This window comes from Balaenoptera borealis, assembly GCF_965194805.1.
Source record: "Balaenoptera borealis genome assembly, chromosome: 9".
NCBI classification, from domain to species: domain Eukaryota; kingdom Metazoa; phylum Chordata; class Mammalia; order Artiodactyla; family Balaenopteridae; genus Balaenoptera; species Balaenoptera borealis.
In genome coordinates, this window is record NC_138873.1 from 15,088,345 (window position 1) to 15,109,750 (window position 21,406).

At 43.0% G+C, this 21,406-nt stretch overlaps 1 protein-coding gene across 1 annotated transcript in view; it reads right to left on the minus strand.

The window, feature by feature from the left end:
* Positions 1–21,164, minus strand: part of AKAP12 (A-kinase anchoring protein 12) — a 99,464-nt gene extending 78,300 nt beyond the window's left edge. Inside the window, exon 1 of the mRNA XM_082405425.1 lies at positions 20,753–21,164. Coding sequence (XP_082261551.1) covers positions 20,753–20,920 — 168 coding nt within the window. The 5' untranslated portion in view covers positions 20,921–21,164. The remainder of the gene's footprint in view (positions 1–20,752) is intronic.
* Positions 21,165–21,406: the final 242 nt, after the last annotated feature.

A 21,406-nucleotide genomic window follows, 5' to 3' on the forward strand; every position in this document is an offset into this window, starting at 1 on the left:
GGCTCTCCTCTTGATCCCGAAATACTGTCACCATACCTACGTTTGAAAAAAGACGTCATCCAGCATTTGCTTTCTAGCCTAACTTTAAAAAAAATCTTTTCTCAATTTGAGACATCTGCCTTCACTTCTGCTGCAAGGTGATAAAATAGCAGGCAACTCTTACCAGGATGATCAATCGATTATGTTTATTCAACTGTATGTGTGACTAGACCACATTTATAAGGAGAGGTGCTGAACGACTCAGTTTTGTCGGACCTCTCTCGTGAAATCCAGAATCACCATCAGTCCATTCCCCTGAAATCTTATAGTTCAGGAACCTGAACAACAATAAAAGACCAAGAAAGGAAGGAAAAAAAAATTAAATAAATTTGATTATTAGGTTTATTCTCAATTAAGTGAACCCAAGCTGACCCCTAATGATCACCAATTTTTTCTCACACAACTGTTGAGCCATCCATTCTAGGCTGGGAAGGATGTTATAACCTCCATTATCGGTTCCTTCTGATAAGGAAGACTGACTGATGGGGGGATGGATGGGTAAGGAGAAAGAATGGCTTTTATATAGTTATGTATGTACTATCAGATTTTTTAAAGCACTATTATTCTTGAATTTTAAAAACATGAATTTAAGTGGGCCTTTCTCCAGAAAGGTTAATATATTCAAATGTTTGTCTTCTGCTATAATCTTCTACTAGACTTAAAATGCAGCAGAAGAAAATGAACTTGAAAGCTCCTGGGTTAAAGTTGTTTTAGCTAACTGATTTAATGGGTCATGAAATCCCTACAGCGACTAAACTTCAGACAGTAAACAGGAGTTCCCTTCCTCTACTTCGATTTTTGAAAAATTTTTTAGAACGGGCCAACTGGATTCCTATGAAGGAAAGTATTAAACAGTCGTAAGAACCTAAGTCAAATCAGTTAACAAATATCACTTCCTTTTAGTCATTCAGCAATAACATTTTTTTCAGTAAAGAATGTTTTGATTACTAAAAACCATTGAATTGTACACTTTTTTTTTTGGCCTAGCCTAACACTGGACCGCCAGGGAATTCCCCTGACCTGTAACACTTTAAATGGGTGAAATGTATGTTAGGTGAATTATATATTAATAAAACTGTTGCAGAAAGAAAAAAATGCTTTCATTTACATGTATAAATTTAACTTTGTCCTTAAAAACGTAAGCTTTTACTACAAATTCTATTTACTACAGACAAATTCGGTCTGTATCATCCAAATAAATGAGATTTTTGCGTCTGAATTTACTTTTTTTTTTTTTTTAAAGATTTAATTTTATTTATTTTTGGCCGCATTGGGTCTTCGTTGCTGCGCGCGGGCCCTCTCCAGTCGCGGCGAGCAGGGGCCACTCTTCGCCGCGGTGCGCAGGCTTCTCATTGCGGTGGCTTCTCTTGTTGCGGAGCACTGGCTCTAGGCACGTGGGCTTCAGTAGTTGTGGCACACGGGCTTAGTTGCTCCGTGGCATGTGGGATCATCCCAGACCAGGGCTCGAACCCGTGTCCCCTACATTGGCAGGCGGATTCTTATCCACTGCACCACCAGGGAAGCCCCTGAATCTACTTTTTTTACCAGAAATATTACATACATATTTATATTATATAAAAATCTATCTTTAACAGGCATTTGTGATTCCTACTATCTTGATGGAGAATTTGTTGGCAAAAGAACCACCTAGAATTTTGCATTAAATATAGATCTTATTCTTTTATGATGTTAGCAAAGCAACAAAGCAAAACTAGTAAATTGCTTTCAACACATATTTTAGAGCTAATAGGTTCTTGTCTATTGTCCTTAAGGCATTCAAGCATCCTTGCAGAACCACACCTTGCTTAAGCTTTCTTCTTGGTGCACTTAGACTGTTGGGCCATCCGCCAAGCTGATGTTCTCTGTTCCCTTCCTCTCTGTCACACAATCCCTTCTGTGTATCGCTGGCTTTTCTCCCAGAAGTCTCCTCTCCACCTGCCCCAAGCTGGAGACTGCATGGACCATCAGGGAAGAGAGCGGGGGAAGGTATAGACTTGGGGTAGGTGGGCTCAGCTTGAAGGGGCAAAAGACAACAAATTAGAGGTGTCCCTGGCAGAGAGATGGATAGTTTCAGGATTCGACAGCATGTAGTTGTATCGAAAGCCAAGACAGTGCACAAGATATCTCCCAAGAGCTTGTGGAGCAAAAATAACTGAAGAAATAGCAACAGGAGTTTAGTATGTGTTGAATGGATGCCCCAATGACCAGCTTTGCATGGATACAGCTAAAAAAGGACTGAGTTAGAGAAAGCCCAGTAAGTGGTGATTCTAGTTCAGGAAGTAATGGTAATTCTCCTGCCATTAAGTTATCCAGACTCTCAGCGAATCACCATGTGAGACAAAGAGAAAATTTAAGAGAAGACTCTGAAAAAGTCACATGTACACATTTTTCACCTGTAAGGAAGAAATCTAAAGGCTAACAACTTCAATTAATTAACTATCTTTTATATTCAGGCAAAGAAAATGGGCTTAAACTCTGAAGAATAAGGAAATTAAGACCCAAAAAACTTGTTAAAGCTTTAGACTTGAAGTTGTGAAATGTCTCTTTAGCTGTAAAAAAAAGAACTGTAATAGTGTCCACCTGGGAAACAGTCCTGATAAACAATGGCTTCAACTGTTTTATGAAAGAAATTATAAAAAGCTTTAGGAATTTTCTCTTTTTTGGAGGTGGGAAGAGGAGAAGGAAAACAAAGAATTTCTAAACTTTATTTAATTCATACCAGATACCTGCTCGTTGAAAATGAAAATGCCAATAAATCAAACGCTGGAACATTTTAAGTCAATTGGCCATGTTTCTGCTTCAGATAGAATTCCCAAAATAAAAACCAACCCAAGAATGGAATAACTTTATAGCCCAAACTATGTTTCTATACAAATATGATGAAGATACCATAGTTTTCATTTATCTTAAGATGCCCGTAGTGGTAGAAAATTGACTTCAGTTATGTAGACATTTCTCGGTGGCCATGTTACTGCAGTACATGGAAAAGTATTTAAAATCAAACAAAGGCAATAGAAAGAGCTTCCATTTATTGCTACATTCACTGACTGAATGGAAGAAAAATATATAGAAGAGCAAAAGAAAGCATCTAACAAACCACTGGTTTTTATCTTCTCTCCCAACCCTCAAAATGCAACCTGGGGAATGAAGGATAACAAACACATAAGTGTGTGACTGGAGGCAAAGAGGAAAAGTCTGGAGAACACTCTCAGATCACAGGGTTCCAGGTACTTCTACTACCTAACTATCTACATCTATAAAGCAGTCATACACAGAGAAAAATGGCTAGAAGCAGGAAGACTAGTTTGAAGGCTAATGTTGCAGTATATGGCATGAGATAATTAAAATTTGGAAATGAGAAAAAGATCTGAGGAAGCAAGTGAAAGGAAAAGCCAGTAAGACAGAACCATTCTACAAGATGCTAAAGGCACCAGAAGAGAGTTCTCTTATGGCAGGGGTCCCCAAACCCTGGGCCCCGGACTGGTACCAGTCCTGGAGGTGAGCGGCAGGTGATCGAGCAAAGCTTCATCTGTATTTACAGCTGCTCCCCATCGCTCACATTACCGCCTGAGCTCCACCTCCTGTGAGATCAGTGGCGGCATTAGACTCTCACAGGAGCTCGAACCCTACTGTGAATTGCGCATGCGAGGGATCTAGGTTGCACGCTCCTTATGAGAATCTAATGCCTGATGATCTGAGGTGGAGCTGAGGTGGTGCTAGGGCTGGGGAGCAGCTGCAAATACAGATTATCATTAGCAGAGAGGTTTGACTGCACAGGGACCATAATAAATCAATTGCTTGCAGACTCATATCAAAACCCTATCAGTGGACTTCCCTGGTAGCACAGTGGTTAAGAATCCACCTGCCAATGCAAGGGACACCAGTTCAATCCCTGGTCCGGGAAGATCCCACATGCCGCGGAGCAACTAAGCCCGTGCGCCACAACTACTGAGCCCGTGCACCACAACTACTGAAGACCACGTGCCACAACTACTGAAGCCTGTGCGCCTAGAGCCTGTGCTCCGCAACAAGAGAAGCCATCGTAATGAGAAGCCTGCGCACCACAACGAAGAGTAGACCCTGCTCGCCGCAACTAGAGAAAGCCCGCGCGCAGCAACGAAGACCCAACGCAGTGAAAAGTTAACTAATTAATTATTTTTTTTAAAAAGAGAGAGAGAAAAGAATCAAAATAAAATTAAATTAATATTTAAAAAAACAAAACAAAACAAAAAAAACCCTGGGAGAGCACAGTATCCCCGAAGGACAAAGCCTTGATCTGGGCTGGCAAATCAGCTGGGGGATGATCCTTAGAGAGGAAATGGAATGGGTTGTACACGGGTACAGTAGGATGGAGGGTGCACTGGGAGGTCAGGTTGGCAGAGCAAAATGGGAAGGGAGAAAACGGTGATTGTAGGTGCCTGGCATTCAGTTAAACCCAAATGAAAGAGAAAAATGAGTGGTATCGATTCTTTAGGTCATATGACTTGCCTCCAAGCCCAAGAAGCTCTTACAGCCTGGCATCAGCTATCTCCCCTCTCAGTTGGGATGGGAAGAGTGGGGACAGGGTCTGAAATAACCAGTTGGCCCACAAAGATGAATCGTTTGCCATTTACTTGACAGCAGATCGCGTGATACATCCTAAAATACCTAGAGAGGCAGAGCGCCCTGGGATCTGAGGAGGGTCTAGTGTGTCAGCAGTTATTAGGAGCCGTCTTCTCAGCATCACAGCCAAGGCCCATTTCACACTGCAGTGGTCTCATACCCAGCAGTCCCAGCCCGGGACCTGACCAAACCGGGTCGGGGGGGTGCCCTCAAGAGCTAGTGAATCCTCCCAAATGTAAAATAGATAGCTAGTGGGAAGCAGCCGCATAGCACAGGGAGATCAGCTCCATGCTTTGTGACCACCTAGAGGGGTGGGATAGGGAGGGTGGGAGGGAGAAGCAAGAGGGAGGGGATATGGGGATATATGTATACATATAGCTGATTCACTTTGTTATACGGCAGAAACTAACACACCATTGTAAAGCAATTATACTCCAATAAAGATGTTAAAAAAAAAACCTGCTGTATAAAAAATAAATAAATAAAATTCAAAACAAAACAGAAAAAAAGAGCTAATGAATCAAAAGCTCCATAAATATTCACTTTGTTGGCTCCTTTTTTAAATGGGGATGACACCACTTAGCTCATAGAAGTTATAAGTGACTGGTAAGATAGGAAAAAGCATGTACAGGTGCCCCCAAAACTGTCTGGTACCTGATAGATACTCAACCCGACAAATGAGCTGACAGTCAGTGAGAGAAGGGACTACATTTTTTAATATTTCCACACGTACCTGACCCTTAAGGCTGTGGCATTAGTTCATCCCCTACAGCTTTCACCCTTGTAATCAACCCAGAAACACACAGTAAAATAACTGTGTGAGGAGCCTCGGGCATGGGCAGAGCACACAAAACTGGCACAGCAAGGCTCCTCTTCCACTCACAGAAAGTTCATGCTTTGTTTGAGAATAAGCACAGAAAGTTACACTGAGGAAAAGGGTCAATGCGTATATGAAACATGTTTCTATATGAGCTAATTTTTAAAGTAAATGCAGTATTAGTAAATGTTTACTAAGAAGCAGGAATCATTACTTTATGCCTAGATTGAGTCACTCACACTTAAATGGCCTAAAGCAATCTTACAAGAACATCCCTACACTGATTTTTAGGTTTTCCAAAGGAGAGACTTACTTAAAAATTTAGCTTCGTTAACAATCCCAGGATACAGTTATTTGCTTTGATTTGCTTTGATGAGACTCAAGGAAAAAAGAAATCAGTGTGTGTCTCAGCTTCTTATCCGAAGCCAAAATAAGCCAGCTGGTCAGCTCATAGCAAAGGAATCAGAAGCTTTGGGGATTTTTTCCTTCTTCATGACCATAAAAAGCAACAAATGGGTGACATTTCCCTTTACTCTTATTTGCCAGAGGAAGAATTTGCAACTCCATTCAAGAAGGCTCTCTTTTGACCTTCCCCTGATCTTCGTTCAAGTTCACATACAGTTACAATACCTCCAGTATTCACTGCAGGAGCTGGAAAGGGTTTGAGGAACACAATAATTTACAGCATTTAACTCCACAGTAGTCCGATTGTCTTTGGCCCCAGAAAATCTGGTTAAGGGAAAGTTTCAGGACATAATGTGGCTTGTCCTAGGATGTTCAGCTCTACGTGCAATTAATTAAGTGCCATAGAAACTGAGTCAATAAAGTTATTGGACTCACTGCACAGTGAAAATAAAAACTAAACCTGATATGCAATTACCTGGATTATCTGAACAATGAAATAAATCCAAAGTATATTCAATTTCCAAATTTTTAATCATCCTTATTGTTGCTCCCCGCAACCCCCCAAAATATATCAGGAACTCTAAACATAACTTAATGAGGATGTAAAAATATGAAATATTTCATCTCAGGATAATCTGAGGCATTTCCCAATAATGTACATTTAAAAGCTGGGATATATTCCATATTTTTCCATTTTAATCTGAGAGTAAGAATTTCTATACATATGGTTCATTTTAAAAATTAGATATAAAAATGCAATCATTTTTATATGAAAGAAATGAAAATCCATCCTCCTTGCTCCCCTCCTCCAAAAGAGAACAAATTTCCTTAATATCTCAGAATTATTCTCTGTCTCAGCTTCAAAATAGAAAGTTAAGTCCCTGCTTCCACCCTAACAGATGTAGATGTAGATCCCAATTAATTATTGGCTTAACATTGCCAATTACAATAAATGTAGAAGTCACATTCTGGTATTCAAATTCTCCACAGCAGAGCCACAAGATACCTCTCCTGGCTTCTCAATCACCACTCTCTAATTGTGCTCTCTTCACTAGCCTGGCATTTCCCAGTTGTATTTGGGTACCGATGCATACTATATGTCTCCTTTGGGAGAAGCATAATTAATAATAACATATTAAAGGTTCTGGGACTTCCCTGGTGGTCCAGTGGTTAAGACTTTGCCTTCCAATGCAGGGGGTGTGGGTTCGACCCCTGGTCAGGGAGCTAAGATCCCACGTGCATCACGGCCAAAAAACTAAAACATAAAACAGAAGCAATACTGTAACAAATTCAATAAAGACTTTAAAAGTGGTCCACATCAAAAAAAACTGTAAGAAAATAAAATTAAATAAAATAAAGGTTCTGCAAAAGTCCTGCAGTTAAAAAATGAAATCTTTAACCCAACTTTTCCTAGACTATTTTTCACTCAGTATTTGTCTCAACATGATGAGGTTCTCTCTTGCCTCCTTATTTCATTATTTATTTTTATTATTTTAAAAAATTACTTAATTATTTTCTTGCCTCCTTCTCTCAAGCATCTCCACTCTTCAGCAATTCACCATAAATTCCATTTCCTCTGTCTTAGTTCGGGCTGCTATGACAAATTACCATAGACTGGACAGCCAAGGCAACTAACATTTATTTCTCACAGTCCTGGAGGCTGAAAGTCCAAGATGAAAGTGTAAGCTGATTTGGTTCTTAGTGAGAGTTCTCCTCCTGCTTTGGAGAGGGTATCTTTTGGGGGGTGGGGAGGGCAGCAAGCTCTCTGGTGTCTCCTCTTATAAGGGCACTAATTCCTTAATAAGGGTTCCACCCTCATGACTTAATTACCTCCCAAGGACTCCATCTCCTAATATCACCACACTGGGGATTAGAGTTTCAACATATGAATTTTGAGGGACACAAACACTCAGTCCATAGCATCCTCCATGCCACCTTTCCTGCTACCCCAGTATGTGCTCTCTCTCTTGCCTTTGAACCCTGTCATGTTAGTGCCTCTTTGTCCAGCACTCAGCTACAATTCAGGGCAAGATATGCTTTCCACAGGCTTAAGTCCACAATAAACTGTGGGCACTATGGTCACACTTAGGTAGAGCGGACTCAGCTGGTTCCCGCAGCACTTAATCTTGGCAGCAAAGAAATACCCCCAGTTCACTTAAAAGGTACTCTCTAATTTTCCTACGTATACTTACACATCACCTGCCTATTTACTACTTAAAAAAATTTTATTCCAAGATTGTGCAATTAAGAGAAAACACTTATCACATCTATGATTTTCTTTTTTTTTTTTTAAATAAATTTACTTATTTTATTTATTTATTTATTTTAGGCTGCATTGGGTCTTCATTGCTGCATGCGGGCTTTCTCTAGTTGCAGAGAGTGGGGGCTACTCTTCGTTGCGGTGCGCAGGCTTCTCATTGCGGGGGCTTCTCTTGTTGCAGAGCACAGGCTCTAGGCGCAGGCTTCAGTAGTTGTGGCTCGCGGGCTCAGTAGTTGTGGCTCGCAGGATCTAGAGCACAGGCTCAGTAGTTGTGGCACACGGGATTAGTTGCTCCGCGGCATGTGGGATCTTCCCTGACCAGGGCTCAAACCCGTGTCCCCTGCATTGGCAGGCGGATTCTTAACCACTGTGCCACCAGGGAAGCCCACATCTATGGTTTTCCAGTCACTAGTCTATAGCCCTAACTCTTTTTGGTGTTGGGAGTACAGGCGCATGTGGTGAATCTGTTACTTTTAGTCCAGCCCTCCTAGAAACTAACAAGTTAATTTAGCCACCTAATTTGCCTAAGACTAAAGAACCCTGAGTAAGGAATTAGCGAGGACCCAGCAATCATAAGGACTGCTTGAGAAACTTTCTCTGACAAATGTAAGGCTTTAAACCATGACCTACTTCCCTGAAGTAGAATGCATTCTTCGCATTCCTCCCTGTCCTGGAGGACTGTTTATCAGGCACAGTTCCAGAAGTGACTTGAAATCTCTGTCACTGTTGCAATTCTAGATAACATTGTAGGTCCTCTTAGCTCCATTTAGGACAAAAATCTTTTCAGCATTCAAAAGACCTTAGTGTGTCTTTAATTAATAACGAAAGAACAACCAATCTGCATTTTAATTGAGGCGAAACAAATTTCCTATATTGCAAACAAAACAGACAGATCTAACACTGCCATCAAACTGAATTTAAAGGAAACTTAAACTCCTGAAGGTTTAAAAAAAAAATCAGATATAAAGATCAAATCAATTTGAGTTTTGCTCCCGGTACTGTCAAGAATTTTTTGTTTAAATTTTATACACTTTTGTCAGGATTGGAGAAAAGATCTTAATAATCAGGACTGATTTAGTAAACTTTAGTGCTGACATTTTCCACTGCTTTTCAGTAACTTACTTCATATAAAACAGAGCAGAACAAGAACAAAAATTTCCACTCAAATATTTAGATTAACATTATAGGAGTCAGGAACTCATGTCTAAATATTGGTTAAACGTGTCATTTCTGAAATAATTAAGAAAAATTCGTCATAGAGAGACTGTCTAATTTTTAGCAATTTCTTGTAGATTTCAATCCCTTCTCCACCTCCCCCATCCCACCCCAGTTGGTACTGCAGTGTATATCAATTGTAAATTCAACCACATCTAAGGTTGAACTTTGCATAGCATTCAACGTTACTGGTGTGGAATAAGACTGTTTTACATACATACCCAAGTGAAGGATAATTCAAACACAAGTTTCTTAAAAAGCATTATGCAAGCAGTTTGTTACCTTAGTGAAAAATTACCACCCAGAACTAAAAATGTAAAAAAAAAGCTAACAACCATAACATACATCAACAATCTTGTTTTATGCATCACAACATTATGTATTTCAAAGAGTAAGGAAAACCATCAAGGACGTGATGAAGCATGGCTTCAATAAGGATGGTCAATATCTGGAGCGAGGACAGAAAATTGATCATGAAGCAGACAAAACCCAGAGCCTTATGTAATGGCTCAATTCAGTAAGAAATCATACGCTCAGACATGGAGAAAAATAGCAAACCATAAATCGTCCTCCGAACGACACACTGAAGGGCATACGCTGGAGATGGAAAAAATTGCGAAGAAGAAATATCTTCTTTGAAAGTGAAGATAAACCTTCGCCAAGCCACCTAGATTCTTTGCCTACAAATGGAAGAAATGCTAGTCAACCATCAGTCTCTTTCATTTTTAGGTGGACCCAGATGTGCTGTGGTAAACTAGTCACTGTTGCATGATGAAGCAGTGACCCAATGGCTGGTGGAGCCAGTGCCATCTGTTTTCACTAGTCTTCTCCTCTATTAATATTCACTGTTGGTTCCACCTTCTCCCCAGCCGCCACTCTCAGCTCCTTCAGTGTCATCATCTCTTACCCTGTGATATTTAATCTTTCCCTGTGCCCCCCACTCTGCAAGCCTGGATTGCTCCCAGTGCCGGTGATCTGGGCTCTCAGCAGATCACTACTTAGAGAAACGCTGCTGATCTCATGGATGCCCTCTGTCATTCCCTAGACTCTGCTGCAAACCTCTTCTTTACATTAAAAAAAAATCCCAAGCTGTTACTATCAAGTGATGTTCTCTCTTCTACAGATACTCTTGGTTTAAGCGGTTGTTTGGCACAGTTGGTTACACTGCAATAGACAACTGAAACCGACATCCTGAGGGGAACGTCCTTGTCTACTAGAGAAACTGAGGCACTCCGTATTCCAAGTCTTGAAACCTCAGTTGTTTTTGGCTGCCCCCGTGCCGAGCCTACACCCTGCACCCATCCCACCGCACGGGCTAATATGTGCCCCCCATGCTCCTAGGGGTGTCCTCTCTGCCGAGTGTGAGAGGGTCTGCCTCTTTGCTTTGTTTTTTATCGGAAGCCTTCACTTCACTGGCTCTCTGCTGCCTGTGCAGCTCTTACCATGACTGGCTGCAATTCTATCGGCATCTTCCCATTATCCTCTTACAACATTCAGCTCTTTCATATGCCCTGTACCTCCTGGCCTCCCGACTAATGGCCTTTATCTGCCTCCAACACTTGCCAAGATCTTCTTTTCTTTGTACATCAGTTATCTGGACAATTCACTGAATAGACATGTACCAACTAATGGCAATTCTTCTATTGTCTATCCAACTTATTTGAATCTTTCTTATTGAATCTTTTCCTCTAGAGGGATCCTATACCTCACCTAGATCCTGAGGTGCTCAAGGATAATGCTGTGTGTAATTTACCTCAGGAAGCATCTAGACCAGGGCCTTTCATAGGCTAAGTGGTTAGGAAATACTTGAGTGACTATTTTTAATGCATAATGTTATCACACACCAAGAAAATATATTCACTTCTGAAGACAACACAGGCTCCTCACTTTTTTATATTTATGTGTGCATAAACTTACGATAGCCACGAGACGGGGGTGAGCCCAGAGATGTAGAATATAAAAGTATTTTAAACCATGGGTCTGCCATTAAAATCGATTACATTCTTAGCCACTCTCTTAATGCTTTTAACTATGTGTACAAATAAAGAGTAGGAAAAATTTTTAAAGTAAAAAGAAATCAATAAACATATATGCATATGGAAACTCGAGTTTTAACCGGAAGGACTATTTAGTCAATAGTACTGGAACAACAGGTAACCAGTATGGAAAACGAATTAAATTTCTCCCTCTAGACAGAAAATAATCCATTTTAGTGGAATGGGTGCACTTTCACCTTTTTTTTAGCACCTGAGCTCTGGGATTTCTCTCTTCTTCCATCCCCAGTTCCCGGAGTACAGGTGCCAGTAAAGAAATGTTAATGAAATCAAGTGGTGGGGAAAGCCAGACAGCCCTCTTACACTTTTTGTTTGTTTGTTTAATTAAAAAAAAATTTGGGCTTCCCTGGTGGCACGGTGGTTAAGAATCCGCCTGCCAATGCAGGGGACACGGGTTCGAGCCCTGGTCCGGGAAGATCCCACATGCCGCGGAGCAACTAAGCCCATGCACCACAACTACTGAGTCTGCACTCTAGAGCCCACGAGCCACAACTACTGAAGCCCGCGCGCCTAGAGCCTGTGCTCCACAACAAGAGAAGCCACCGCAATGAGAAGCCTGCGCACCGCAACGAAGAGTAGCCCCCACTCGCCGCAACTAGAGAAAGCCCGCGTGCAGCAGCAAAGACCCAATGCAGCCAAAAAAATTAAATAAATGAATAAATAAATAAATTTATTAAAAAAAAAATTTTTTTAGACAGCCCCCTCTTCTGATCTTCAGCTACTTGGCTAGGTGTTAAGACTTCTTCAGGGATTTTCAGACCAGCCAAAGGCCATAAACTAAGCCATCAGCTACTGTCTACTTACCCAACACAAGTGACGTTTTAAATTGATAAATGAGGGATGAGGATTAAGAGGCAGTCCGGTGGGAACGAAAAGTGAACTTTGACAAGTAGCTCCTGGCTCAGAAACGATGAGAGCATTTGATTCCACACCTATTTACCCTGAAGAGCACATTCCATTCAGAAAAAGCCTCTACTAGTAGCACACTTGGTTTCAAGACAGTGGAATAGGGACTTCTCTGGTGGCGCAGTGGTTAAGAATCCGCCTGCCAATGCAGGGGACATGGGTTCGAGTTCTGGTCCGGGAAGATCCCACATGCCGCGGAGCAACTAAGCCCATGCGCCACATCTACTGAGCCCGTGAGCCACAGCTACTGAAGCCCTCGCACCTAGAGCCCGTGCTCCGCAACAAGAGAAGCCACCGCGATGAGAAGCCCGTGCACCACAACAAAGAGTAGCCGCCGCTCGCCTCAACTAGAGAAAGCCTGTGCACAGCAACGAAGACCCAGTGCAGCCAAAAATAAAAAAATAAATTAAAAAAAAAAAGTAGAATAAAGGAGGGAAATTATGTAGGAGAAATGTTTCCCTTTATTTTCTCCTCTGTTGTGGGGAGGGGAAACACCTAATTCTTCTAGCATCATCTGAAACCCTCCCTCCACCCACACAAGCACCAATGTCCATCAGTCTGTGCTGCTGTTACCTCTGAATGCCTCGCCCAGGTCTACACCCCAAACTGCTTCCTCCAGGCAATGGTGGCCTAACTAGGCCAATTAGGATCCCTGATGAGCATTAAGGCTACAGAATCTCAGACGCTGGGGTGGCCTGGGATTCTGATTGAATAATCTAGAAGGGGGACCAGTGGTGTCTTTAAAAAGCTCCCCAGGTGACTCAACTGCACAACCAGGTTTGGGAACCACAGAAAATTTAATCTCTCCAAACTCCACAATTTGCAATGTCTGCATATGATGAACAGAAGATCTGCCAATGATTTATAGTAATCTCCCCTTCTTAAAATTTGGCTTATCTCATTTACATAACATCATGAAGAAACTGTAGGGAAGATGAAAACCTTTGAACTTGAATGAATACTTGTATTAAGAGAAGCCTAACAGTGTCCGGGAAAGACCCTGTAGTTTCCAGTGCTTTGAACACCTACATTTTCCTGGGAAAACACATTTATTCCAGTTAACAGAGCCAGGCTGTCATTTGTTATGAGAAATGAGAACAGCGCCCAGGGGAGGGGACTACTGTTTTCCCAGGAGGTGGATTTCTGCTGCCCGCAATCCCTGATTCCAACATTTCATGGATCAGATGTATGAAGAAATTTCTGGCAACTGGATGATTTTAGATTGTTCCCAGAGGAGAAATTTTTAAACTGATAGCTAAAGAAGTAGGTCATTGCAAAGTCAATCCAAGTAAATAAAATTAAAGACAGTTTACTAATTTGGGAAGGAAAGGGAACAATACCTCAGCCCCCTTTTTACTCTAAACTTGCTTTTTCCCAATTTTGATTAATTTCTGGAGGGAAAAAGTCTTTTAAAGTTAACTAGCAATAAAATAAACTATACCCTTTAATGCTCTGAAAGCCAGTCCAGTTCCTGATGGAGTGGTGCACAGAAAAAAAGCGTATGGTCAATATACCTGACAGGGCACCCAACTTCATAATTAAAAATGCATCGAGGAAACTGAGGTGCCAACTGAGGTACAGATTGGCAAATACTACAAAAATCTTCTATCCACTGAGGCAAGGGAAAGTGAGTGCTGCTCTCCACAGAGTAGGGATGCAAAGTGGATGAATCTCTTTGGAAAGTAAATTTAGCAAGGACTATCAAAATTTTAAATGCATGTAAATCCTGTGATCCAGCAATCCCACTTCCAGAAATATATCCTAGAGATACATTCGCACACATACAAAGATGTCTGAACTAGGATATTCCCTGTGTCAATTTAATATAACAAAAGACTAGGAAAATCTAAATATAAACACAGGGGATTGGTTAAATCATTACGGTACTTCAATCCATAAATGAGAAATTTATGTAGCCAATAAGAATGAGGGTAAATCTTTATGTCCTGATATGAAAAGATATCCAAACTCTAAAGTTGCAGAATATATGTGTTATGATCTTATTTGTTGAAAGCAAAAGATAGAGCTATTCTTATTTATATACTTGCACATGCATAAAGCTTTTAAAAGAATATGCTAGAAACAACCAACGTTGATTTCAAACTATTGTTAACAGTGAGTACTTTACGGATGGGGAGGAACACGAGGCTTTCCGTTTTTACCATACTCTACAAATTAAGGATCTCAACCATTAACATTTTTAGAAAAAGAAACATTAAATGAATCCTGTTTGCTATGACTTTAAATAAAAATCATTTTAAGGGCTTCCCTGGTGGCGCAGTGGTTGAGAATCTGCCTGCTAATGCAGGGGACACAGGTTCGAGCCCTGGTCTGGGAAGACCCCACATGCCACGGAGCAACTACGCCCGTGAGCCACAACTACTGAGCCTGCGCGTCTGGAGTCTGTGCTCCGCAACAAAAGAGGCCACGATAGTGAGAGGCCCGCACACCGCGATGAAGAGTGGCCCCCGCTTGCCGCAACTAGAGAAAGCCCTCGCACAGAAACGAAGACCCAACATAGCAACCAATCAATCAATCAATAAAAATAAATAAATAGATCTTAAAAGCAGAAACCTACCACTTAAAAAAAAAGAATCATTTTAATAAGAGTAAGCAAGTACTGGGCTTCCCTGGTGGCGCAGCGGTTGAGAATCTGCCTGCCAATGCAGGGAACACGGGTTCGAGCCCTGGTCTGGGAAGATCCCACATGCCGCGGAGCAACTGGGCCCGTGAGCCACAACCACTGAGCCTGCGCGTCTGGAGCCTGTGCTCTGCAACGAGAGGCCGCGATAGTGAGAGGCCCACGCACCGCGATGAACAGTGGCCCCCGCTCGCCGCAACTAGAGAAAGCCCTCGCACAGAAACGAAGACCCGACACAGCCAAAAATAAATATAAAGAAATAAAAATTAAAAAAAAAAAAAAAGAGTAAGCAAGTACTTTTGATCATCTTTTTATAAAGCCTTTATTATTCAAGAATGATGATGTCAGGTCTACAGTCAGATTTAAATAAGTAAACTTAATTATTCACGGTAAGAAATAAAAATGTATATATAATCAAAATTATTACAGATTAATATCTTCACCTTAATCCTTTTATTAGATGTACTAACAAGTAAGAACATAGGTATAAAACCCATACCCATTTTCTAATAAGGTGCTAACTTGCAGGAAAATAGCCCAAAATCTAAACAGACAAGACAAATAATTATAATTATAGATTTTTAAATAATTTATTGAAAATAAGCTTGCTGGGCTTCCCTGGTGGCACAGTGGTTAAGAATCCACCTGCCAATGCAGGGGATACCGGTTCGAGCCCTGGTCCGGGAAGATCCCACATGCCGCGGAGCAACTAAGCCCGAGCGCCACAACTACGGAGCCTGCACTCTAGAGCCCGTGCGCCACAGCTACTGAGCCTGCGCCCTAGAGCCTGCGAGCCACAACTACTGAGCCCTTGTGCCACAACTACTGAAGCCCGCGCGCCTAGAGCCCATGCTCTGCAACAAGAGAAGCCACCACAATGAGAAGCACGCCCACCACAAGGAAGAGTAGCCCCCGCTCGCCGCAGCTAAAGAAAGCCTGCATGCAGCAACGAAGACCCAATGCAGCCAAAAATAAATGTAAATAAATTTTTTAAAAAAGAAAGAAAGCTTGCCTATTTACAAGATATAATGCATCTCCCTCCCAAACCCAGCTTTTTCCATATTTTTCTATTATTTTAAAATGAAACTTCTTCTAAACTATACTTTTTTAGGTTATAAGAGAACTAAGAATTGGCTTCAAGGATTTTTAGTTTTATATTTTTCATGTGATAAAAGTACTGATATATTTTTCTCACAGCGCTAAGTGCTGTAAATTCTAATTTCTCACTTCATGAATGACTACAGCATTAAAAATTATAGAGGCCAAGGACGAGCACCATTTAGCTGGATTTTCTTTTCATTGGTATTCCTGTAACACTGAATAGGTGTTAAAACTGGTAAAGAAAAAGAAACCATTTCTTAGTACCTTTTATTTTATTTTTCTTTCATTTTTTAAAAAACATTTATTTATTTATTTGGCTGTGTAGGGTCTTAGTTGCGGCGCGTGGGCTCTTTGTTGTGGCACGAGGGCTTCTCTCTAGTTGTGGCATGTGGGCTCCAGAGCACGCGGGCTCAGTAGTTGCAGTGCATGGGCTTAGTTGCCCTGCGGCATGTGGGATCTTAGTTCTCCAACCAGGGATCGAACTCGCGTCCCCTGCATTGGAAGGTGGATTCTTAACCACTGGACCACCAGGGAAGTCCCCTTTGTACCTTTTAAAACAAAACATTTTATTTATTATCCTGTAAGATACCAAGCTGGAATCATCCTTTTAATGTAGTTTAAAGCTATCCCGGCACAGAGATTAGTCAAAGCACAGCGAATTCAAAGAGGATGCACATTTGGGGCCTGTTCCTCATCAAGGGAAGTATTTTAAGTGGAAATCTTCACTGATCTCACAAATCTAAGAGCTTAAAAGGCTATAATGGATTAAAGGGAAGGCACTGCAGTCCCCACAGGCTATCGGTATCCTAAACGACCATCTTCACACCCACAGCTCCAATTTCTAGACTGTGTTCTAATCAGAAAGTAGTACCTCTTATAATCTGAGGGAAATGCACATGAATACAGGTAGCCACACACAAAAAAACCCACTCTGTTAACATATAATTCTCTCGAAATCATCTTAAATTCTGGCCCTCCTAGTGTAAAACTGGTGACAATCACATTACAGCCATCTCCATTCCCATTCTGTAAACACAGGGTAAGTGGGAAACAGCACATACCTTGTGCTGGGAGAGGAATTATGAAATGCAGCTGGCCAAACCAATTGTCTGTATTTTTTTTAATTTTAAATTTTATTTTATTTATTTATGGCTGTGTTGGGTCTTCGTTTCTGTGCGAGGGCTTTCTCTAGTTGCGGCAAGCGGGGGCCACTCTTCATCGCGGTGCGCGGGCCTCTCACTATCGCGGCCTCTCTTGTTGCGGAGCACAGGCTCCAGATGCGCAGGCTCAGTAATTGTGGCTCACGGGCCTAGTTGCTCCGCGGCATGTGGGATCTTCCCAGACCAGGGCTCGAACCCGTGTCCCCTGCATTGGCAGGCAGATTCTCAACCACTACGCCACCAGGGAAGCCCCAACTGTCTGTTTTAATGCACAAAAGGTAAGGGCGTCCTTAACTTTATTAATTGGGACAGTGGATTCTTCTATTTGAATACATCTATTTGAGTCACAGCTCTTGTAACCAAATGGAACCACAGCTTGAAAGACTGACAAGGGTCCCAGTCTCCCCACCTGCCGGGGACCTAGGCCTCACACTGTTGCAACTGAGAACTGTTCCATTTCTAGCTCTGAGTCACTGAACAGAAAAGACAGAAGGGCTAATTTAGAGGATTGTGATGGTCCAGATTTAGCCTGAAGCTTGGCTCCAGAAATCAAGATTTGCCAGAGATATGGAAGTTTGTCACTGGCCACCGCACCCTACACTGCTACCTGAGTGAAAACAGGCTTTTCATCTTTTAAAAGCAGATGACTTCAAATGTTTAAAAGCAGATGATTGAGAAATACCATGAGGCTTTGTTTACCACCTGTGTTCAGGTGGTCTAATCTTCCTGCACCCTGCAGTGGCCAAAATGGCAAACTCAAAATTAAACCTGGAAAATAACTGATCAAGCCATTTCCCCTCAGAATTAACATACAAAGATTGACTGGAAGATAAGACTCCTTCCATTTCCATTAAAATACATCACAGATAAAACCAGGACTTGTCTCAGTGCATCTAAACCTGAGGCTTCAGTAATCAAGTTTTACCAATGGGGAAAAAAAATCTGCTAACAGCCTTTAATTAATGATCAGCATTCTACTGGGGGAGGAGGGAAGCACTAGTCTAAACCTCCCCAAATGTCCACAGACCCAATCAAAAAAGCTCAAGATGTAATTCATCACTAATCCAATGTATGAAGTGGTCTCATCTGAGCCACTTGCATTTATAATGCATTTGTTTATTTGAGATTAAAGGCAATTTGAAACTGCAACGGTAACAAGCCATTCTAAAGAAGCAGAAATCAGAGTCCCCAAATCTTAGTTTTTTGCTAGATATTCACCTGGTCTGTGAATAACCAGACTCACTTTGACTTAGTCACTGTCTGATAAGTGACACAGATCATGATGATGAGAAAGTCAAAGAACAAGTAGATGGGCCAAGGTATTCCCCAACTTGACAGTCTCCAATCAAAATCAGGGAGCCAGCATCATCCTACCGGCCAGCCACACACGTCACACATGGGGCAACACCTGTTATGAGCCAAACCAGATATGGTCCCTGCCCTTGTGGAGCACTCAGAACAGCCAGAAGAACACAAGTCACTAAACCCACAAATATGGAAACTGCTGGAAAGAAGAGTCCATGGTGCTATGGGAACCCAGAATGGCAGATGAGATTACTCAGAGGTCAAGAACTGGGGCTGAACAGGGCAAAGAGGGGAGGCAAAAGCTATGTGCTGAATCATTCTTAATTAGACCATCCTTCTGAAAAGACTTAGGTCTTCAAAACCTGAGTAATAAATTTTGCTAGTTGAAATGAAAAACTACACATTTTCTAAGGATACATGCAAGTTTATTGATTTGTCTCCAAATTGATAACTGGGCCGTATGCCAAAAAGTTCAATGATATTCTGGATGTCATTTAGGTAATTTTTTAAAGGAGGTCATCTGGCTGTTTCAAGATGGTGGTGACTAAGAAAAAGGGAGGATAAGGTTATGGAAGAAAGATAAAGAGAACAGAAAGGAAGGAATATTTTAAATGAACGCACTGAAGTTATTGAGAAGGGAATAAGTACCATATCTCAGTGTGAACTGTTGATAAGACCTGAAGGACTGGTAAAAGCCAAGGAAAAAAATGTTCCCCAACTGCAAGCTTTTAGCAACTACACCTTAAAATTACTTTCATTATTACCGGACTCTAAATACTGGTTATACAGCCATTTTGACGGTAGTTGGCATCAAAAAGTGATGTACAGTAAATATTAAAACCTAACTGAGATCTCAAAAGGATATAGTACATTTCTTAGGCATCTCTTAGAAAATCTAGACATTCCAGGCACAGTTGGTACTTGTGAGCATCTACAGCTCTAGGGATCGTGGGTTTTACAAGTAGTTATGTTAACGACTAGAGGTAATCTAGTTAACGGCAGTCTCTCAGCTCAAACTAAACTAGGACAGCGAAAAGGTCAAGGCGATTAGGTCATATAATTGTGTGATTTTTACCTAGATTTCAGGGTTGTTGTTTTTTTCCCCCCCGCACTGTAAACATCTATACTTTCTGAGATAACTCCTAAAGGTCCTCATGTACTCTGTATATCCTCAAATTTGACACAAGGGGTTTTCTTTTTTCCTTTTAAGTATTAAATATGGTTATCCACATCTTCTATAAAAATATCACAAAAAGGGTTGGGTGAAGCCTGGCTAATGAACATACATGCTGGAAAATAGATCTAAAAGACAACGATCTGAACAAGTCACAATCTTGGCGACTGTAGTCGCCAAGAACAAATATTTCAGCCTTGAAGACTGAGACTATAAAATGCAAAATGTCTAGGAGGTTCAGCACTGCCTCCAGAGACCAGAGTAGAGGGAATGCTGGCTTACGCCTCTGACCGCATCCTTTGAGAACTTCTAACTACTCCTCCAGTATTTGTTTATCCAACTGAGTGCAATGAACTGAGCGAAAAGGAGGACGCCGCCGTGTTTGCGAAACCTGTCATTCCTTCTGGAAATGCAGCGTCGGCTCAGATTTTCTCTGGCTCCGAGCGAGCTACACCCCAGGCTTTCTCTGCATTCAGGAAGGCGGTGTCTGCTCGAGCCGCTGCCGCAGGAGGACTGGGTACCAAACCCGGGTCGCTCCAGACACAGCTGGTATCACGGACAGTGCGCTGCGGGAAACCCACGGGTGGAGGGCTCGCCAGGCTGCAACACGCGTCAGGGCCCAACAGCGGACTTTCCGCTGGGGGAGGTAGGAGGGCGGGGGCTCGACACGCTCGGCTCGGGGGTCAGTCCTCCGCGGACTCCCGCAAACAGCTCGCCGGTACCGGGCTGGGTCGCTCCCACCGGAAGAGCGTGGAGAAAGGCTCAGTTAGCGGCGGGCAGCCGGCGGATTTTATTACTGCGGATGGCGCAGTCGCCACCCCTGGAGACCCACTACAAAGATGCAAGCCCCCCGCCGCGCTCGCCGCTGCTGTGGTCCCGCCCCGGCGCTAAAGACCCTGAAAAGCCTAGAAAGAGGGATTTATGCTCCCGAGTTTGCAGATGGGCTGGACCGGCCGGGAAGTTATCGCAGGCGGAGATCAAGGGACGCCCCCCAACACACACACACACACACACACACACACACACACCCCACCCTCCGCCTCCCCGGGGCAGGTGGCCCGGCGCGCCGGTACCTTGGTGGTGGGGTCCGCAGGGGCGATGGTCGCGTCCGCCGACGATCCGGGCGCCGCCTCCGCCGCAGAGCCTCCGCCGCTGGGCTCGGGCTCGGGCTCGGCCGGCGTCGCGCTCCCCGCCTCCGGCTGCTCCGGGCTCCTCTGTTCGGTGGAGCTCCCGGCGCCCATGGCTTGTCTGCGGTTCTCCCGCGCCCAGCAGCCGGGTTACGCCTTCCCCAAATAGCAGGGACGCGGAGAAGAGCCAGGAGCCGTGCGCCCGCGAGGTCCCAGGAGCGCCTTCCTCTCCCGTCGTCCTCCTCCGAACCCGCCCAGACAGCGAATGAAGGAGACGCGCTCGCTGCAAACTCCTTAAAAGAAAAAAAAAAAAAGCCACCTCTTCGCCTCCTCCTCCTCCCCCTTGTTTTCCCCTCGCTTCATCACATGAGCACAGCCCCAGACACGCCTTGCAGCATCTCCTGCTGGGCTGCTAGGACCCGAGGAGCGGCCGGAGCCTCGAGCCAAGGGCCAGGCGAGCAGCCCACGCGACCCCCAGGACGCCTCCCGTTCCTGTACGGGGACAGGAGCTGGGGGACCACCACCCAGCGCTGCCTCCCCGAAGGGGAGGGGAGGGCGAGAAAGAGGGGAGGGCAGAAAGCCCCCCGAGGAGATCGGATT